A 21,362-nucleotide genomic window follows, 5' to 3' on the forward strand; every position below is an offset into this window, starting at 1 on the left:
TCCTGTGCCCTGATGTGTCCAAACTGACGTCGTACAAGTTCTCAGCCTGTTGGAAACAGGCATGTGGCAGGTTTCAACCCCCCAGATAGGAACCCGAGGGCATGGCAGATTACATGCTACAAAAAGCATGGGAGAATGGGAGAAACAATGCTGTATGAGGCATAGGCCTTTTGGAAACTGAAGCAAGACGGCCAAACGTCCAAGATTGAGTTGTGTTACCGTCAGAGGGAGAACCCAGCAGTCCTAGTTATAACACCCTGCCCTGACCACTCAACCCTCCTTTTCTTGAGGGCAAGAGATGAAAATATCTTTTCTCTAATATGTGAGAATCTCCTCCTCACCCACCCCCTACCTCACCCTCCCTGTTATTCCTGTAGGTTTCAGGATGTTCTATTGGAAGATTGCATTGGACAGCAGGACATTTCTGGTATGGGGGGGGCATTCTGATATGACCAAATGGCTGAAAGAAGCAGGGAGGCTTTTAAGAAAATGTGGTGACTGAAGTAGAGGTGGTACCCTTACTGGAATATCAGTAGGTTTGTTCTCCATATACCCTGTGTCTGCCACCCTGCAGAGACATTCATATCTCCAAGCTTATGTTCCAAGCAGACATAAAGCACAAGGTCACATTAGCAGTATTCATTCACTTCCCATAAGGCATCAAAACAGAAAAATTCTCACACTTCTGCCTCTGCTAGTTACAGAAAATGGCACTTTTGCTCCTGGTTAAATATGGGTTTAGTTACCCATGCAGTAAATTTGCATTTAATTCTGGACAATTTTGACAGAGGCTGCATTTTAAACCAGATGACCGTAGATACCTACTCTTGTCCTGATATTTGTAGTCTAACTATAAAGCTGGGATTTGCAGCATCATATATTGGGTTTAGCTTTATTTTATCCAATAGGCCAAGTGTGATCAAAACTTAGTCTTTTGTTCTGAAGTAATCAATGATTCCTTGCTATCTGCTGCTTTTTGTCTCTCAAGAAGCTGTGTAGCAGAGAATCCCCTCGTGGTAGGATGCAGGATTTTCTAATTCAGAAACTGATGCCTGTTTAATTTAAGGATTTCAAGGGTATTTTGTGCTGAGCCTTCCAGAGTGTGTCACTCCAATTAAATTACTCCTTATGTTAAGGAGCGTGGGTGAAGGAACATGCGTCCTGACCCGGTTAAACAAGATCCCTTTGCCACTGCTGATCGATGGGGGGGATAGCATGGGTGCCATCTACCTCTGCAATCATTCTCCTCAAGGAAATCTATGCCATTAGTTACATTTTGCTTTGCTACACTCAGTTTGTGTTTGCTGGGAGGAGATCCAGGTATGCCCTTTGGTGCTGTGGGAAGGAAACCCATGGGGTCACTAATTTGTGACTGGGGAACTAGTTTCTGTTTATCATCACTAGACGGGGGCCTGCATCTTCATGGGCAAGATGCCAGCAGCCCACAAACACACAAAGTTTTAAACTTCATGAAGTCAGTGGCTCCTGCTCTGGGGTGCTTTCACAGATGAGAATTGCTGTCATTGGAAATTCTTTGATCCCTGCTCTGATCCTTCCCTTTCCAACAGGCCACCTGTTTGCTTGTTTTCCATCCAGCCCCACAAGAGTCCATTTCATTATCACCACAATTATTTGTGAAGCTCCACAGAGGTTTCTGGCTCAGGTTAAATTAGTTTCCTCTCAGCAGCAGCCCAGGAGGATACCCAGAGTCCTCTCTCAGACCATACCCCCCCCCCCCCCAAATGAAAAGCAGATTCAGAGGTGCCCAGATGCTGCTTGGCAGTCCTCAGGACATTTCATCTGATGTAACTATGGAGCAGAAGCTACCACCCCAAGTGCCTGGAAAATGAGCCAAATCATCCTCTGGCAAATGCCTTGTTCTGCCTGAGCTTTTTTGCCCATCACCCCCCAAAATAAACAAGCCATGGAAACTAATGCCTCAGAGAATTTAGCCTATCCCTAGTTATGGTCCTGGGAGTCACCTCTCTAAAAGCAGAAAATAGGATTGTTGCAATTTGCCTACCCTGCACTGAACAGTTGGAGCTGATGCATCCTGGTCTGGGGAGGCATCCCTTCTTCACCCGACTCTCCCCATGGACCTAAGCAGGCAGAGGAGATGAGGCCCTTCCAAGGAAGGTTCTAAAAGCCCACTGTATGACTGGCTGCATTACTTAGCAGCTATCACACAGGCTGGGGCTGGCAGTGAGGCCAATGTCCTGGGGTATGGCTGTGATCCTACCTTGGGGAATGGCTGCAATCCCACCTTCGGTGTGCCAGGAGCACCCATTATCTGGGCAACATGGACTTGTTCATCACTTATTCATGGTGCTGGGGCTCCTCCATCCCAGGGGATGGCCACCTGCCTTCTGTGTGCCCTGTGCTCCTGCTCAGCACCTTAATATTTCAGCTTGCTCACCCCACCTCTCCACTGCCCCGAGCTAGCCGTCCTGCTCACTCTTCCCTCCTAACCACTGCCTGGGCTTCGGCTCCTTGCTTGCTTACAGTAGAGTGGCTCCACCAGACCTGTTCCCAAATTACTCTGATGCAAGTGTGGAGAGTCACAAGCTCTAATTCAGTCTGGCAGCTGGGTGGTTTAACCCTACTGAGAGCAGAGCTGAGCTTGCATGAGTAATACCTCTGTCAGCACCGCACAGGGATCAGCAGAGTGAATAGCCACTTGGAGCACTGTTAGGAGGCAAGGACTGGGCTAGTGGGGGGCTGCAGTGAGGTGCTGAGATGAAGCAGAAAGCAACTCAAGCCGAATGAACTCAAAAATTAAAGTTAACCCATCCTCCTTTCTAACAACCATCAGCTCCAGTGTGGTGATGCTGAAGCCTGGGACATAGCATCCATCTGTGCTCTCAGGCAAGGTGAGCTGAGGGATGGTTAGGGGAGTTGAGATTTTTGTTCTGTCTTTGGTAGTCCCTGATGGATAAACTGTGCTTAGACAGTCATGAATAAGTGATATCCTGGTGATGGAGCACTGCCTTCCACAGCTATTCTACAGGGAGGGAGGAGCTCTCTTCATTAAAGCAGTGTGGCCTGACAGAGGTTATCAGAGCCACCCTCTGGAAGTGAGTCTGTCTCTCCACTAGCTATAAAGGGAGCCCCAGGTGCCAAGATTTCTCACCTAGGGTGCAGTTTCACCATCTATTTAAGCACGGTTTTATTATCAGTTCTCCAAGACCATCTGCCATCCCTTCCCCATTCATAACCACATCTGCCATCTCCTTTGGGAGAGCTCTGAGCACATACAGCTGCACACACACACACACACACACACACACATAAATAAATGCATACAGAGACCTTATCAGCCATGCATTTGCTCAGATGTGAGCAGTGCTGCTGCTGCAGCCACTGACCTGACAGCAGTTACACAAGGAGGATCTAATTTAGAATGACATTTGGTTAAAATATCTGCAGGTTTTGTTCATTCGCTTTGTAAGCTCGAGGATTTTTAGTGCATCTTTTACAGATCACATTCTGCTTGTGGAAGTGAGTGCTGTGGCTGAGGATGGGGTGAGTTAGGTGTGATTCCCATTCAAAGTATTAACTAATCCTCCTTGTCTGACTTCCTACTCATCACACACATATATACGTACAGTGAACAACAGAAGGAACTAGAAACTGCCCTGCCCACTGAGAGACCGGGGGCAACAATGGGAATCATGTCTCCTTCTCAGGGAGGAACTACATGGGCAACATGCTGACCACCTACCATATGTAGACAAACCTAATCTGCTTCAGATTATGTCATCATATTGGCGTGATGGATCCCATAACATTATGGGAGTGCACAGCAGAAGGACTAGAGTCAACCAGTATGGACCCCAGGGAGGAGAACTCTGACTAGAAATAATCCCTTACTGGAAAAACCAAGCAGGTACCTGGAGCGGCATCCTTGGAGACATTCAAAGTGACCCCCTGGTTTCAGCCAGACTTGCCACAAAAGAGCAGCCAGTGTTTTCTAGGCTGATTAACCCAGAAAATGGGTACCTGAGGAGGACCTGCTTTGCACTGATCTGTTAGAAAGCTCAGTCTCACTTCTGGGAATTGAATCTTTAAGAGCCATATTCCTGCTTTACTCTGTTAGGCCAGAAAGCAGACTGGCCCAGTTTGGTGCATTACAGAGGTATTTGCTGTCAGATATATGGAACAGCAGTCAGAGAGAGCCTGTTGCCTTTCCTGCAGCTTTCTTCACTCTCCCAGGGCATCTGCTCCCAGTCGAGCCCCGTGCACATGGCTTCTGGGCTGAGATCCCATAGCTGGAGTCCCAGGCAGAGGACTGCTTTGGTTCTTAGGGTGCCCAGAGACATCTCTGGTGTGAAAAAAGGCAGTGGGAGCTTCCTCAGCACCTTTCTGATGGGTTCAGTGCTTCCAATGCTGGGGATTGAAGAAAAGGGCTGCATTCCCAGGGAATGAGACAAACCAGTGCTCGCATGGAATGGAAGCTGTGCAGTTGGCAGTCTATGTGGGGGAATGTAGCACCAGTCACATTGCCTGATGTGGATTACTGTGGCAACAACTACTTACAACAATTTAATGCTGCTTAAACATGGCAGAGGACCACAGGTGGGAATTACAGTGCCATTATTTTTCCTCAGACCAGATGCATACTGAACATAAACTCATTTTCCCCATCACCCAGCCACACCTCACTTATCTCACCCAGTTAACAGCTCAAGGAAGTGTGGAGAAGATGCTGGTGCCAAGCAAGGTGCAACTGAAGTGTGCAGAACTTGGGTTTGAGAAGTCAGAGACCTGGGCTTCACTTAGGAAATCAGAGGATGGAATTGGGGAGAGGACGTTATTACCGACAGTGCCGGGGGTCGCAGGTCGCCGGGGGAGTCATTCCCATGCCCAGGCTCTGTCATGATGCTCCTGGCAGTGCAATGAGGGGGGAGACTTTCTGAGCCCGGTTTCTTGCCGGAGAGTCTGAGTAGCGCTGGGTACCTTCGAGCAGCGTGTGTTTACACTGACCTCTAGTGGGAACAGATCCCTCCCTCCTCGGTATTTCCCTGCAATTTTAGCCATTTTAAGTGACACATCTTAAGGGAGACTGGAGAGAGCTCAGAATTACAGATTCAGTTCTAAAATCCTTAAGAGTAAATCATAACATCAAGATTGGCCTCGTATTATATTTATTTTTTTATTTCTTCTACCACTACTTGCCAGTATGCTGTATATATTTTATATAGGTGCATGTGCATATGTATGTATATGTATATGTATGTGTATGCATGTGTATGTGTATATATCTAAATCTAGATACCTATAGATCTATATCTATTTAAAGCCTCTGAAAAGAATGAAAGTCCCAAACCCTCATGTCCAGGCAGAAAAGCTCTCTGTTAGGAAGACAGCCTGAAACAAAGCCCAAGCCTTGCTGAATGACAGAAGGCAAATAACAGGGCAGAGTGGCCAAGTTCATCTTTCAGACTTCCTGGTCAAACTGCCCAAAGGGTTAACAGAAGCACACCAAGACAGAAGAGGGGTGTCAAGCGGATGGTGCCTGAGCTGGGTATTAGCGGGTGCAGTTGTAAGGTCAGAGCAGAGAGTGGCTGGACCTGGATGCCTGGGTGGCATAGCTGATTTTAATGGGGAATGCCTGGTCTCCTGAGCTGAGCAGCAGCAGACCACTGCAACACAGCCCTGGGAGAGCACTAGCCAAGCACAAGCATGAGCTCAAAGTTCAAGGCTCACCTTAGGGATGCTGCAAGATTGCTAGCTCCAGCTAAGCTCACATCATCAGCCGAGGAAGGACACCTCCAGGGGCTGCTGGGCAGCCAGAGGTGTCAGTGGCTTGCAGCACACTGTGAGTCCCAAGTGACGGCTCTCGAGTTGCCTCCGTGAAGAGCCGGTCCGGAGCTTATTAGCTCAGGCTCTGTGCTTTGGCTGAGCCACTCCTGAACCTGTACTACCCTGGGAGCAGGCTCCACACCTATACCCCAACCAAAACAGGACAAGATACTCAAGGGGTGACTGCCACTTTCTGCAAAGCAAGCAGCAATTAGTTCACAGTGAAGTTAAGCCTTTGTGCATCACCACACAGGTTTGTGCTGATTTGTCCAAATGGGGTTTCTCCCAATATTTGATTTTATCCATGCAGAAGTGTATAAGGAACCATTCCATGATGGGGCCGCATCTTCAGTAACATCTAGCATGTTACTAGAGAAAATGGCAGAGAATTTTTTGTAAGGTATTTGATGGGTAACCAAGTAGCAGCTGGGTACAGAAAGCTGAATGAGAAGAAATTCTGGGTGGAGGTCAGAACTTCAGATGCACATACAGCTGGGGTGCAACCATCACCAGGGTGTGAGAGGGAGTGACAGGAGTGGCCTATGTCGCTGCCCTGCATTGGACACAGCTGATAAGATGTGGGAGAAGCTCCTTTCTCTTAGTAATTGTAGTCTCACAGCCAAGGCAGTGCCAGGGACACAGCTGGAATACTGAAGCAGATTCTCAGCGTGGGAGGAAAGCTTGTGACTGGAAGCTACTGATGCCAACAGAAACTTCCCCTGCCTGCCTCCTGCTACCCTCGCACCCCAAAACCTTTCTTCCTGCCTGGCCAGAGCCACTTTTCATGGGTAGCTCGCCTGCAGCAAGGCTGAGGTTAAAGGCCTGTGTGGGGAGAGTGACACAAATCCGAGGTGGCAGCTGCAGCATGGGAGGGGGAAGTCACTGGCGCTTTGCATTCGATTTGTGTGAAGTGGATCCCCTTCCCGACACCAAGCTCTTCCCAGGTGAGCTCCCTTGCAGGGGATCCTTCCCCTCCTGCTGGGCTGAGCTGAAAAGATGGGCACCCTGTAGAGGCAGAAAGGCATGTAAAGCAATAGGAGTGATAAGTCAAACTGAAGTGTCACCTGCATTCAGAGCTATTTAGGTATATTCTGAGGAAACCCCACTGCTTGCAACACTTTAAAGTAACTAGATGAAGTCTATGCAGATCCATGAAGAACACAACTGAATACTTTTGATGTTTGAAGGGGCACTGAAAGGCAGCCTCATCAATCATTCACAGGCAGGGACTATTGTTTGAGCTTCTATTTTCAGCTTTGATCTCTGTGTTCTGGCTGTTCTTGTGTGAGCCCCAGCAGTCCACTGTGGGCTATTTGCCACACAGAAAGGCAGTGGGAAGTGGCTGGACCAACCGACCCGTTCAGCCAACTGTAGAAACTGCCTGGCTTCTCCCTTTGCCTGTAGAGGCAGGACAGACAAGAAGCGTCTCCCTGGTTGAAACGGGTTAAACCACGCACGTGGGAAAAGCAGGCGCCCCCTCGCACCTATCTCTGCTGCCTGCCAAGTGGCATCCACCGTGTCGTTGCCCACAGAGCCTGCGGCTTCAATCAGCACCCGCTCACGTAACACCATCCCCTCCAGCTCCCCGCCGGCTTGACAAAGCTCCTCTCCCAACGCCTAGCAGGCCCGTCTGCTGTTTAAAGAACCCCGGCAAACCGGTCAGGGGAGGAGGCAGGTCTGGAGCACACCGGCGGCTCAGTGCAGCATCCTCCCTCGCGCACCTGGGCGGGTTCTCTCCCTCCCGGTGCTCCAAAGTGGGAGAGGTGAGAGGCAGCCCCCGTCTGGGGGGGCCAGGCCAGGCCGGGGCGGGGCGGCAGAGGGGAAATCCCGGGCAGGCGGGGCCGGGCGCGGCTGAGTCAGGAGAAGGAGGAGCCGTGGGGCTCAGCCTCAGCGCCGCCCGCCGCTCGCTGCCTTTCCGGCCATGAGCCCCCCGGCCGTATCGGGGCCGGGGCCGCGGCGGGCGGGCGGCGGGCGCTGAGCGATGTCGCGATCGGCGGGCGGCGGGCGCTGAGCGATGTCGCGATCGGCGGGCGGCGAGTGCCGCAAGGAGGCTGCGGGCTGGGAGGGCGAGGACGGGCAGTGCGACTCGGGCATCGAGTCGCTGCGCTCGCTGCCGGGCGGGAGGGAGACCCCCGCCGCCGCCGAGACCCCGCCCGCGGAGATCCCTCCCGGGGACACCTTTGCAGAGGCCGCCGCTGCTGAGGAGCGGCTCGACTCCAGCTACGGCTCCGGAGCCCTTCCCGAGCCCCTGCCCGCGCTGCCGGCCGCCTGCCGCGCCGAGGAGCCGCCGCCCGAGGGGCTCAGCCGGCAGCAGCTGGAAGCTCTCACCTACCTTTCGGAGGATGGAGACACGTGAGTTACCGCGGACCCTGCCCCCGGCCATCCATCCTTCCTTCATCCATCCATCCCTGCCGGGGCGGCTTGCCAGCCCGGACCCCCCAGCCCTGGGCTTGGCTCCTCTCAGCCAACCAGCAGGGAGCCCGTGCCTAGAGATAAGCCGGGTTTATCTGCAGTGGTCCCCAGCCCTCTCCCGAGGAGCACCCGTTCTGCCGGGCTGTGAGGGACTTCATAAGCCCCTGTCCTAGTGCTGAGCATGGATGCTGGGCCCACTTTGGGAAGTAAAGTTTTACTTGCTATGGGGCTGCTAGCAGCTGGAGGGGCAAATCAAGTCCCCACTCTGTCTCTTCCCCAGACGATGCAGTGTTTCCTCCCCAAGGAAGAAGGCTTGGTTGTATGAGATAGCACATAAGCAAGAGATTGGCTATGCAGGGCAAGACCTTGAGATGGCTGTGTTAGGGCCAGAGATGCTGCTCAACCGAGCAACCCGAGAACTATTTGTTCTCAGGTGGAAATCGCCTTGCCTTACCAACCCGCCCGCACAGTGCAGCTTTCAGCACAGTTGTGACGCATGTCCTGCTACAGGGATGCCCTCCTGAGCCTCTGTGACGGAGATGAGTGTTTCTTTGCACGGGGGGGGGGGGGGCTTCCCGCATCTGTGATGCCCTCTCGAGGGCAGAGGCACCACACCAGAGTTACTTGGTTTGGCTTCTGGTAACTGTGTTCAGCTAATCACAGCTCTTCCCTGTCATGCGTTCCCTCACCAGAAGGTTTTCAGAATGAGTGCATGGGTTCACATACAGAGCATGAGCAAAGTGTGCTCACAGCTAAGAAGGGCAAAAGCTTTGCTCCAGACCCAGGTTGGACTTTAATACCAAGTAGTGGCGCAAGAGGAAGAGAAACTGAGAGGCACTGGCACAAGCAAGCAAATGTCCTCAGTAGAGGGAGCAGCAAGGAAGCTCTGTCCTTGCCTGGCAGAGCACATTGGTTCTGAGGCTGAAGGTGAGCTGGGAGCCAGCTGGAGTGTTTACTTCCCGGTTAGGAAGGAGCATCTGCTAATTAGTTCATTAATGCTCGCTGGGGGATCTGCTCCCAGGATTGGCTGGAAGTCTCGCAGCAAGCAAGGTTATCCTAAACCAGCCTCCCACACTCCCCAGTCAGGCGCCTGGATGGTGCTTCCTAGTCCTGGCCTGTTTGCAGGCTGGCTCTGGGGCTCCTCTGAGTGGAGGAGCTTCACTACCTTTCCCAACTGTAATACTAGAGCCAAGGTGCCCACAGGGAGACCCAGGAGTCATTTAAACTGTGGAAGACCAGCTCCCCGGGCTCATCTGTCACACAGTGTCCAGGGCTCCCTGCTTGTTGTTCTTTGGTGAACCTGATATATCTGGCTGCTTGGAGATGCTTTGGGTGCTTGGGGCTGTTCTGTAAGGTGGCTGAGCCCTTTGCTTGTCAGATGTGCTTGGAGAGACCTAACACAAGCATCTCAACTAGGAAAACATTAATCAGTGGTGCCTTGGTTACTGTAGGCAGGAGAGGCTCTTGGAGAACTCTCCAAATGGTTGCAGTTGCTCTTCTGTTTTCTCTCACTCACAGTTCAGAACAGGAAATCAGTAAAGAGTGAGGGAAGGAGTGAAAAGTCAGCTGGTGATGCAGCTCATAGAGCTCTGGGCAGGCTGTGTCTGTGTCAGAGCTGGCTTTCTTGGGATCTGCTCCGAGCACTGTGAAAAAAACCCTATTCTTGTGGTTAGAGTGGCTGTGGATTTCTGCCTCTGCTATTCCGGTCTCTCTTCCTGACCCTGTGGCAGAGGTAGGCGGCTTTTATATTTAGAAATGCTGAACATCCACCACTGGGTTAATGCAAAGGGGACTGAGAACACCCAGCAACTCATTGAGCTGCCTCCGGTTCTATATGCAAAACCAAGTTGGGGCTGCTAGTAATGCTGAAGTCTGTGGAGCAGTTGCTCATCCGGTGACAGAAAGTCCCCAGAGAAAAGGGATCAAATGGCTTCAGGCTGCATCCCTTACATCCACCCAGACAAACCCATCAGCTTCTTTTCATCTCTTGCCAGTGGTGCATTTCCTTGTGTGCCTTGCTTTAATATCTGCCACAAAACAGCTCCAGGCTGAGAAAATATCATTGTATTTCAGGAGACTTGGGCAACAACGCTTTCCTGTAACTGTAATTCTGAAAACACAAAAAGTTCAGGGGGTTTGGCCAAGTAGTTCCTGTTTCCCCAGATGCCCCTGCTGATACCGAGCAGAGAGGAGTCTGCACAAAGGGAGCTGGCAGAATTCTTGGCTCTCCATCTGACAAAAGTCTTTGCTGTCCATAGCTGCCCCAGGCTTGCCCACCCGTGCTGCTTTGCGGTGTGCCTGTGAGCGGGCTGTGTTTGTCAGCCCAGTGCTTGTTGGGGAAGTATGGGAGGCGGAGGAGCATGTGCTCAGGTGGTTGGAGCATCAGCAGGATCCTCCTTGGAAACCTTCCTCCCTGCCTCTGTGGGAGAGGAGCGTTAACCCAGGCAGGGTGAAGTAATGGGGCTAAAACGGGCTCTTCCTGTGCTCAAAATTAGAAGGGGTCCTGTTTCTGCAGGAAGGAAATTGGCTAACAAGGGAGATGATGGGGGTGATGGCCAGTGAAACGTGTGGATGCCATCTTCCAACAATCATCTGCCCAAGTGTCAGCTCACCTCCTGCCTGCCCAGTGCTGCTGGCAGTCCCTCTGCCTCGGGGAAGTCAGAGCTGCAGTAGTTGGGCACCAGCACCCCAAGGGAGAGCAGTAGAGCTGGCGTGGCAGGAGAGATCAGGGATGAGGAATGGGGTGAGAGGCAGAAGATGGTAGGCGCACTTACGGAGGTGATACGTATCCTGCTTATTCTGTGACTGGGTAGAGAACAAGGCCTGTGAGCTCAGGCACAAGCAGTTTCCTCCAAGCATCCATCTTTTCCTTGAGAAGCAAGTGGCCTCCTCCAAGCAGCCATCTCTTCCGTGTAAACCAGCTCCTTTTCTGCTGAATGGAGTCCCAGTGGGACTGCTCCATGTGGAAATGAAGAGAGAGGCTTTCCAGCATGCAGTCGTGGCTAGTTCTGACCAGGCTGCAGGCAGCTATACTGCTGTGCCCCAGCCTCTGAACAAGATCAGCCTTTGCTAGGCTTCACTGAGGAAACTCTCTTTCCCAGCCTTGCCAGGCAGATGCATGAGTCCAGTGTCCTGGGAAAGGGGTGAGTATGGGACCAGCTCCTCTGAAATGAGATAGATCACCTATTGCATTCTAGCACATGGGAAAACAACCTTTCACTTGGGCTTATGGCAGTTCTGCCAGCTCTGGAGAGGCAGTTGATTCACCAGTGTGGGAAATTAGGCAGAGCTTTCCACTCTCTAGGACTACATATTCTGTCTTAAACTTCAAAACATGTTTTCCTTTCTGCCCAGGTTGGTCCTTGGGCCATGTGCTAGTTTATGCCATCGGTACCTGATGCATGGTGATGGCCCCCTTGGCAGCTGGTAGCGTGTGTAGTCTTGCTCTGAGCTATCTGACTGTGCCATGCTGCAGAAGGCTGAAGGCTATGCCTCTGCAGGAGGGTGGCTGTCTTCTGCATGGGGATCCATATGCAAAGGGCCAAGGTTCCTCTGTGGGGATGAAGGTCGGGGGACCCCAGCTCAGTCATGAGAGAGAGACCTTGGCCTCTTTCAGATGGAAAATGGGACCGAGCGGTTTTGGTTGGGTGCATGTTTTGGGGAGGGAGGGGAGCAGAGGAAGCCTGACTTCCTCCTTCCACCAGAGACAAGTGCTGGCCTGTCTGCTGTTAAGAAATCACGTGCCAGTGACTCGTGGGCTGAGATGCCTTAACAAGGGCTTAGGGGACAGTTAATCGAGTAAAATTGGGGCCCCCTGGGAGCTGATGTTCTGAGCTCTCCTCCACCATGATGGTAGGGAAGTGGTCTTCCCCACTGAGCCCTTCCCTGCATGGGTAGGCACCTTGTGGGGCCAGGAGCTGCTTCTCAGCATTCACCAGCGTGTGCCAGTCATAATCCTCCCACCTCATGTAGCTCTGTGCTAGAGGTCTTCCTTGTGCAGAGGAACAGAGGTTGACCCATCCAGGCTGCCCGCTCGATGCTTGCCCTGCTGAACACTGGTGTTGCTGAGCCCCTGGATCCCAGTGTGTGTGACAGTGAAGGAAAACCCCTGTGAAAGAAGCAGAGAGCTGGAGAGACACAGTTTCAGGAACGAGTAAGAAAAGATGGATGCAGAGAACAAACCTGGTTGCTGTTTGGGCTGGGAGTCCCTTGAGCTGTTGCTGGCTGCCCAGCAGTCAGATGGCTGTGGTTAGTGGGAAGCAGGGATGCTCTTGTTTTTTCCAGAGGGCCTTTGGAAATCTCCTTTGCCCAGTTGCCAGGGAAATTCAAGTCTGTCACGCATTGCTCCCTAGCACACTGCTGTTGTAGGGCAGAAAAGAGAATGAGTCCTAATGTGGGGCGGGCCAGAGGGACAGGGGAACCTCCTGTGTCCAGCTCCCTCTTCCTGAACTCTCAGCTCTTCCTCTGTACATGCTCCGGAGTTTGGGGAGCAGGAGAGGGTACAGGCTCCTTCAGAATGCCCCAGAAGCTGCTGGCTGCTGCAGGGATCACATATACAGCCTTGGTGTAAGGTGGGTAAGTTCTGGCACAGCCTTCTGAGAGCATGCAGGCACAGAGGTTTTTTCCCCCATTTTGGGTGACTTCAGCGTGGCCTGGAGGAAGTTTCTTCACACTTTCCACCTGCCTCGGTTTGCCTTGGAGCTGGGGAGAGGCACAGGGAACTTCAACACAGAGGAAGGGAAGGAATGACTGGAAATTTCCATGTCCTGGGATGCAGAAGCCTGCTGCCTGGCTGTAACGGATCAGTTGAGGGGGGAAGGGCTTCAGGTCCTTGCGCTCCGCAGGCAGGCTTAGCTGCTGCTGGGAAAGGGTTGAGCTCAGCTAAATTAACACAGAGTTTGATTTTTGTTGGCTTGTGGGTTTTTTTAATACAATGTGGATAAAAGGAGTCAGATGTGACTGTGCAGGAAGAGAGGCCATGGGGTCTGAGCTGTGAAAGTGGTTACTGGGCACCTCTCAATGAGCTCCATGTGATACCCTGTGCATCTGGGAGGTGGGAAGCCCCTTTGATGGGGCAGATGCAGGGCTGAGGAGGCCCTGAGGTATCCTAGACCCACTGCTGGTCTCATTAGAAGAAAATCCTGAGGCAGTGAGGATACTTGAGAGGCTGTAGATGATTCCTGGGCTGTGTTGTACAGGCCCTGGCAAAGTCCAGGCACTGTCCTCTTCCAAGAGGCTGTTCTGACTTCAAGATCTCTGTGTGTACAGAAACTGTAGGAGAATGTATTTGCCTCCTGATGAGCGAGAATGGGAATTTGCTCCATTTAAAAGGTCCATTGGCTGTGGCATTTTGGGATGTTTGCTGCTTTTATTGCAGTTGCTCATCTTGCTTCTCAGCCATGACCCTCTGGGGTGTGCTGGCCTGCTTTCTGGCTGGGCCCATCCCTGCAGTGATGGTAGTGTGGGACAGACCCCTGTATTGCAGGGAGCAGTCCTCATGCATCTGATGTTTAGTGCTTGTGCAATCCCGGACACACCATCTGCTCAGAAACTGAGAAGAATGCTCATATGTGTGGGTGCAGAGGCTAGAGCATATGAGGCCAGGGGTGCCGTACGTGGGTGAACAGGGGCACCTTCATCTCCCCACCTCACTGGAAAACAAGACGCCCGCAGCCCTCTTGCAGTGCCTCCCCTACCAGGCAGCCTCCAGCACCCCTCATCGCCAGCAGCCACACCAGACCCTCCGCAGAGCACCACAGGAAAGCTGGAGTCTGTCTCCCCTGCTCCATCAGTTCCCAGCTCTCTCTTTGGTCCCAATAGCAGCAGCCTTCCTCCCCCCTCCCCCAGGGAAAGGGAAAGGAAAACCTGCACCAGAGGAGACCCAGGGCTGGAGCAGAGGATATGGGGATGAGCCTACAGCTGGCTGGGATTCGCTGCTCCCTTGGAGCTGCCGGAGGGCAGCTGGAACAGCTTTTTGGAGCAGGGCAGCATTGCATCGGTATGCAGGGAGGAAGGGAGCCAGGCTGGGCTGGCAGAGGGCTGCAGGGCAGGATGGGGCTGTGCTGGCTGAGCCTGCTGGCAGAGGTTCATCCTGATGGCTGAGGAAGCGGTTAGCAGTGCAGGTTACAGGGCTGCAACAGGAGAGCAGGGTAAGTGTGGAATTCCCCTGCTGTTTTCCTCCTCCCTTGCTCTCCGTAATGTTGCTGCTGGGGCCATTTCCTCTCCCGAACAAGTTTTTCATGTGTTTTGTTTGCATGATTTCCCACTGCTCCACTCAGCCAAAATGAGGAGCTGGGAGTGAACTATTCCTGCTGCAGACAGGGATCTTATCTAGAAAAGGAGAAAAATGTAGAAAGAGAAAATACTAGAAAAAAAGGTAATTCTACTGAATGCTGGAGCCCTTGTCCTAGGTGATTCTGGGGTTAGTGAAGGGAGAGACTTCTGAGGGCAAGGTGTCTTGTTCTGCACATGGCTGGGATCTGCATGATCGGATCTGCATGGTCTGCCCCTTTTCTGGAGGGAGAGGAGAGGATAGCTGGAGATCTGCTGGGACTTCCTCAGTTCTGCCTGTGTGTCCAAGCTGGTGGCACCCTTACCCCATTCTCCTGCCTCCAGTCCTCAGGTGTGGACAGTTTTCCTACCAGGCACTTAAGGTCACTCAGAAGCTTGGGAGATGGACAGCACTATGGAAATGGATGAACTAGGACTGCCTTGGGCACGGCATGCTCAGACCTGGCGACATCCCCTCTGCTCCAGCATCATTATCTCTCTGATGATGGGCAGATCGCCTTGTGCCAGGGATGCCCTGTGCCTTTGCAATTCAGAGCACTAATGAGACTGCTTGTGCCAGGACGGAGCTGGTGAGCAAGTGGCAAAGCTGAGAGCAAGCCCAGCAGTCTGTGCTCTTAGGCTGATCACATTTCCCTTGCCCACAGCTCCTCCATCCACAGCCCTTTCCAAACTCATGTTTGCCCTTTCCAAAAGTCGCCGCCGGGCACCCACCCCACAGCTGCAGGCAGGAGCATGGGGAGCTGGCAAGCAGAGAAGGCAGAGGTGTGCAGGCAGCTGAGAGAGGGTCTGAGATGGAGGGGTGGAGGGTTTATTCTGGCAAAGGCACGTGGCTGGGTGAGGAGCAGTGCCTGGCAGTGAGCAGGCATCTCTCCATCACCGTGCCCTGGCTCTGAGGCTCAGCTGTGAGCACTGTGTGCCTGCGTGCAGCAGCCTGTCAGCAGCTGGACCGCACGCTGCCATGGCAGAGAGATGTGTGCATGTAGCCTTGGCCGGAAGAAAGTGGAGATTGGCATGATGCCTGCACCTCAGGTCTCCCAGGAGCAGGAGGTTTCCTGGGTTAGCTGGAGGCAATCCTGATTCCGGGTTGACATCAACAGCCTGTGGCACAGAGTGCACATGTGCTCTTGGTGCGCTCATTCCAGGTGTCCTCACCATGATTCCAAGTAGTTCACGGCTCTTGCAGCCATTTCAGGAAGTTGAGGGCTGTCAATTAAGAGGGGGGAACGAATGCAGAAATGAAAGCACAGGAGGAGGCTGCACCCGGGCAGAGAATGAAGAAGGAAGGGTGAAAGCAATCCTTTGAAGCAGGCACATCCCAGCTTTGGGGTGAAAGCCTGAGGTCTGGGTGGCTGGGGATGCTCAACCCCATTGCCTCCACAGCACAGATCCCAGACTTGCTCAGCCCTGAGTGTCTGCCGCCTTGTTGAGCGGGAAAGGCACCCAAGCCAGGAAGAGCTGCCTGGGGTTTCCATGTCCCCTGGTTGACTGCCTCACTTCTCCCCATGTGATGGCGTCGTGTGCTGTGGGTAGTGACAGAGGGGCTGGGGGATTCCTGGGCAGGTTGGGGCTGGCTGTGGTGGGGGGGACCCCAGGCTCTGCTCTTTCCCCCAGGAGCCCAGCACTGCTCTGGGAATTGAAAGCAGTGGAGGTTTAAAGTTCAAGTCCAGTTGCCTTGTGAAGTCCCCTGACTGAGCGGTTGTATCTCTTCTGTACCTGAAAAAGACAGATCCTGTGGCCTTCTGCATGTGGTGCCTGGGAATGAGTGTGGAGAAACAGGGGCTGTCCCTTCAAGCGGGCAAAGGACACCTTGGTGCAGGTGCCACCATGGGGACCAGAGACCTGATGCAAAGCCCACAGAGAATCTCCCTGCCTGGATCATACCCAGGCAACAGCCTGGCAACGGGAGGGGTGTTCTTAGAGCTGTTTCTGCAGCTCTGCCCCTTGCTCTTGCCCTGTGCTACCCTGGCCTGGGCCCCTTGGCTGTGCCTCTGCCCCTGCCCATGGAGCTGCTCTGCCCCGGCTCACAGCCCCCTCCCCTGCCCCGGGAGCACTGACAGTGGGGATGCACCCTGTGGTGGTACAGTGGCAAATGTGAGTGGCCTCTCCTTCCATTGGGGAGTTCCCTGCTGCAGCATGACCTGGGGCTTCCCCAGGGACAAAGCCTCTCCTGCTGGCCACAGCTTTTCCCCATGATGGCAGAGTGAAGAGGAACCAGCATTGTTTTATCACCAAAAATGGGGCTTAACTCTTGTGGACTGGCCTCTGGGTTTCTCAGCACACTCATGTCCCCTGGCAGCTGGCGAGAAGGCAGCCCCACTTCTTCACTGCAACACCTTGGGGCCCGGTCTTGCCCTCCTGCCTGTGAGGGATGCTGTCCGTCTCTCACTGCAGGTGCCATCGCAGAGCTGGGCTGTATGGTGAGCAGGGTGTTTTGCTGGGGCTGGCACAGCTCTTGCCCTCTGTCCGTCAGCCCTGTTTGCCTTCACTAAGCAGCATGAGTGGCAGGAGCCTGCTTAGAGCCTGGGTTTCACTTTGGAGCTGACATCTGACAGAGATAAAAGCCACCCAGCGCAGTGGCGACAGTGGCTGGGACTGGTCCCTCCTTCCAAGGAGGCCTGGGAGTGCAGCAGGTCATCGGAGGGGACTGGAAATTCCCTCTTGGCTCTGCTTCTGTTACAGTCTCGCTTCTGAGTGCACAGCGGCTGGCATCAGGCCCGGCTGGAAACAAAGCCTTTCCTTGGGCTGGGGGACTCCAGGCTGCCTGGCCACCCCATGGCTGTGGGGACCATGGTCCTGAGGAGCAGGACTGCATGCTGGCCACCCAGCTCTGATGGCCCCAGTGTCCCTGTGCACTCTCCGCCTCCATGCTAGCACTGCCGCGGTAGGGCTGGAAGGGAAGGATATGGGGTAGAGAAGAGGAAATCGGTGTGGGCTGGCATGGGGACTGTACCCTGCAGGTGATCTTGGATGGGTGCCGGGCTCCTGCCCAGCGTTGGCTGTGTGCCTGCACGAGGGGAAAGCGGAAGCGCAGCTCGCAGCTGGCAGCAGGTTACTGGAATTCCCCAGGCAGCAGCCAGAGCCCGTATCTCCCTCTGCAGCTGCCAAACCCAGCTGCCAAACCCTTAGGCTCTGGGAAACACATCCTAGGCTTTTCAGACCTGCACCAGTTGGAGGCCTGGCTTTGCCCAGTGCAGTCTAAGCCCTATGCATGCTGTGAGGTGTGAGGGAGGACTCAGCATGAACAAGACGATCTGTTCCCCATGTGGATCAGAGTGAAGGACTGCCCTGGGGAGCCTCAGGCCACATTCCTGTCTTGACCTGCTGCTGAGCTTCCCCAGGGAGAGGGCAGGATGGAGGAGCTCCAAGCTGGTGACAAGGGAAGGGGACTGGGGAAGGTGGGTAGATCACTCCTCCATGCAGCAGTGGAGGATATCTGCTTCTGAGCACAGCGCTTGGGACTTATTTTTCTTCCCTCCCCCCCACCGCTTCCTGTTCCCTCCATAGGTTGGTTCACCTGGCCATTATCCACTGTGTCCCAGCTGTGGCACTCTGCTGTATCGCTCATCTGCCCAGGGAGGTGCTGGAGATACAAAATGATCTTTTCCAGGTATGAGGATGTGATAGGCAGAAGATGGGAGGAAGGTGGGTCCTCCCTCGATAGATGCCCAGTCTGTCTCCAGGCCCCCAAACCTGCTTCCTCCAGAGCATGGTGAACATCCCATGTGAGCAGCAGGGAGGGGAAGAAGGGTATGAGAGATAACCTGAGAAAGAGGTGTGACAGCTCCCAGAAGCACAGGGTGAAGGGGTCCTTTACAAGGCCTAGGACATTTCAGACTGCCCTGGAGGGTGGAGCAGGCATGGCTTGAACATGGCAGGGTAGATAACCTGGGAGAGTGAGATCTGCCCCCATGGGTGATCCCTGAGCTGAAGCCTGGGAGGGCAGCAAGCTGTTTGCACTGCCCCGGTGTTAGCCACGCTTCGTGCCGGGACAGGGATGGGCTCCTGCTTGGCAGGCTGTCCGTGCCACCAGGCTGGCTCCTGTAGGCTGGTGTGTCTCATCCTGCCTGGTGTCCTGCAGGGCATTCCCCCCTTCCCTGATTTCTGTCCCCACCTCCTCTCTAGACCCCGCTGCACCTCGCCGTGTACCTGGAGCAGCCCTGTGTGATCCAGGCACTGATCCACAAGGGAGTGAACCCCGGGCTGCAGGACCGCAACGGCAACACGCCGCTGCACCTAGCCTGCGAGCAGCAGCACATGCAGTGCGCCCAGCAGCTGCTGCAGGGCACGGCCCCACCGCAGGGCACCCCACAGCCCCATGGGCACCACCACATCCTGCAGCTCCAGAACTGGCAAGGTGAGACCTGCAGGCTGCCCGGTGTGGAACCAGTGGCCGGGTTGGGGCACAGACCATGAGCTGTGTACACAGGGATCTGCGAGTGCAACAGAGTGGGCATGTGGATGGGACTGGTATGCCTCAGGGTGGATTGGGCTGACTGGTTCTCTCTCCTGCCTCCCCACCCAGGCTTGGCCTGTCTGCACATCAGCACCTTGAAGGGGAACATCCCGATGATGTCTTTGCTGCTGGAGAGCGGTGCTAACATTGATGTTCGGGTAAGGCTGGGCATGATGCGATGTTTGGGCAAGGCTGAGCATGGTTCATGGCTCCCTTGAGCGCTCCCTCCAGCTTCAGGGCAGGTGCTGCTGTGAGAATGGGAGGCACTGGATTCTGGGGGAGCAGAAAGAAAAGGTCCTTGAGGGGCTGTTTGGGTGCTGTGACAGCAGTCAGGGTGAGGACTGCCTCCTCTGCACCCTGTGAAGGGGGTGCTATGGGACCCCTCCGAGGGGACCCTGTACTCACACCTTTGTGGTCTGTGGGTTGCAGGAGGGCACAAGCGGGAAGACCCCATTGCACTTGGCCGTGGAGTGCCACAACCACAGGGCTGTGCAGTTCCTGCTGCACAATGGGGCGTACGTGGATGCGCAGATGTACAATGGGTGCACCCCGCTCCACCTCGCTGTGGGCCGTAAGGATGCCGCCATCGCTGCCATGCTCTCGCACTGTGGGGCTGACACCCTGCTGAGGAACATGGAGAATGAGACAGCCCAGGACCTCGCTGATGGCAACGATGATGTGAGTCCGTGTGTGGGGAGGCCTGTGGCTCTGCAAGTGTGTTAGGGGGGAAGCTCCTCAGAGGAGTTTCTAGTTGTGCCTGTCCTCCCTTATAGGCTGCAGGCAATGGCTCGGGGGTGCCTGGGGTGGCTGCCTGTTGCCTCAAGCCCTGGGGAATGTCCATAAAGGGTTTCCTGGCACTTCCCCAGTGAGGTGGGAGGCTTTAGGACTTGGGGGGACTTAGGTCTGGGCCCCTACCCCAGCTCTATGGACACACCACCTTAGATCTTTATACATCCACACCTTGGCCTTTGCAGCTCCTTGCCTTGCTGCCCTTCGATGACCTGAAGATCTCAGGGAAGCCTGTGGTGTGCTCTGAATGAGCGGCTGGACTCCTCTGGTCTGTTGGGCTGCCTCCTTGCTCTGCACTGCTGCCTGCTGGGACCTTGCCTGCCTGCAGTTCAGTGGGAGCAGCACCACTGTGGGACACCTATCACCCCCTCTCCTCTTTGGAAAAGTTTTGTTGTCCTCAGGCTGCCTTCCCAGAGGGAAGAAGGCAGCACTATGAGCACTACACAGGGGAGACATTTCCTCGAGTATTTGTGCCCAGCAGCAGGACTGAACAAGGGTCTCTAGCTTACACAGGGAAGGAGCAGGAGATGACTCCTTTTCACGCTGCATGGTGGACAGAGCATCCTCTAGCATCCCCCCAAACGCCATCAGAGTAAGTGTGGGGTGAGGCGAATGAACACTCTCTAATAAACATTTGTTCTTGCTGTGGGCACCCGAGGTCTCGTGTGATCAAACCCACGCTGCTCCCCCGCAGCATCAGGAGGCTGAGCATCACCCTGGGGGCCAGGCACAGGGCTGCAGGGGCTTCCCCAGCCTGCCTGCTCCCTCTGGGCCTTTGCATAGCAGAAGGTGAGTGGGAACACAGGGGCTTCCCCTCTTGCAAAGCCTTTCCAGTGCTCAAGGCTGAGGCTGGGGGATCCCAGCCTGGAGCTCTGTTCCTGTGTGTCCTGCCGAGCATCAGGGCTGAAGAAAGAGCATAGGAGATGCTGGAAGACCAGGTTGTGGATCCTGCTTCTGCTGTTGTGTATGACATCTTGCTGCCTTCTTGTGGTGTGGTTTCCTCTTGTGAGGAGGATACAAAGATCCTGCCCCATCTCCTGGCTTGGGAGGGTGTTAAAAAACTTGGGGCATGGGTCTTCCCTAGGTTTTAGCTTCTCTCAGGCTGAGAGAGGAGGAGATGGCAGGGTTATTTCCACATCCCTGCTGATGTTCAGCTCGCTTCCCTTCCCTGCCTCCTCTCCAAGCCAGAGAAGCACATGTGAGGCATTAAGGAACCAGCAGCCAAAAGTGCTGGGGGAATGAAGACACTGAGTGTTCCTGACCCTACCTCAGCCAGCAGAATTCCCCACTTGATGCCTGGGAGCAGGGGCTATTGGTTGGGGCAAATCCTGGGTGGCGCAATCGCACAAGATGCTCTGCAGTAAACTGTGCTGTTGTTGCCTTCCTCCCTTCTTGCAAAGACAAATAGTAAGGGAATGCTGTCAGGGAGGCAGCACAGGCTCCCTGCAGACCTCGCTGTATCTGGCCCAGTCTCCTCAGCAACCCTGGGCTGGATTGCTCTGTTTCTTTTGACTCTGCCTCTCAGCCCTGCTGCCAATGAGCCATGTTCTGCTCCTGGGCCTCAGCCAGTGCCTACCAGGAGCTGGTGCCCCATGGGGCAACCCTGGTGCCACCT

At 54.2% G+C, this 21,362-nt stretch overlaps 1 protein-coding gene across 1 annotated transcript; it reads left to right on the forward strand.

Annotated features, from left to right (window-relative positions):
* The first annotated feature begins 7,643 nt into the window (after positions 1 to 7,643).
* Positions 7,644 to 20,399, forward strand: NFKBIE (NFKB inhibitor epsilon). The gene is made up of 6 exons (XM_061470946.1): positions 7,644 to 8,154; positions 18,010 to 18,112; positions 18,628 to 18,859; positions 19,028 to 19,116; positions 19,388 to 19,636; positions 19,933 to 20,399. The coding sequence occupies exons 1-6, from the start codon at positions 7,817 to 7,819 to the stop codon at positions 19,996 to 19,998; spliced, it is 1,077 nt and encodes a 358-aa protein (XP_061326930.1). The 5' UTR covers positions 7,644 to 7,816; the 3' UTR covers positions 19,999 to 20,399.
* The last annotated feature ends 963 nt before the right edge of the window (positions 20,400 to 21,362 follow it).

This window comes from Pezoporus flaviventris, unplaced genomic scaffold (genome assembly GCF_033815535.1).
Source record: "Pezoporus flaviventris isolate CSIRO_AGI_PZ_B2104156 unplaced genomic scaffold, CSIRO_AGI_Pfla_v1 ptg000066l, whole genome shotgun sequence".
In the NCBI taxonomy this organism is placed as follows: domain Eukaryota; kingdom Metazoa; phylum Chordata; class Aves; order Psittaciformes; family Psittacidae; genus Pezoporus; species Pezoporus flaviventris.

Bases quoted from the DNA above. Each gene is read 5' to 3' on its own strand.
- NFKBIE (XM_061470946.1), top strand. From the start codon at position 7,817: ATGTCGCGATCGGCGGGCGGCGAGTGCCGCAAGGAGGCTGCGGGCTGG. The intron at 8,155-18,009 runs GTGAGTTACCGC...TTCCCTCCATAG, and splicing joins CTTTCGGAGGATGGAGACAC to GTTGGTTCACCTGGCCATTA. The intron at 19,637-19,932 runs GTGAGTCCGTGT...TGGCCTTTGCAG, and splicing joins TCGCTGATGGCAACGATGAT to CTCCTTGCCTTGCTGCCCTT.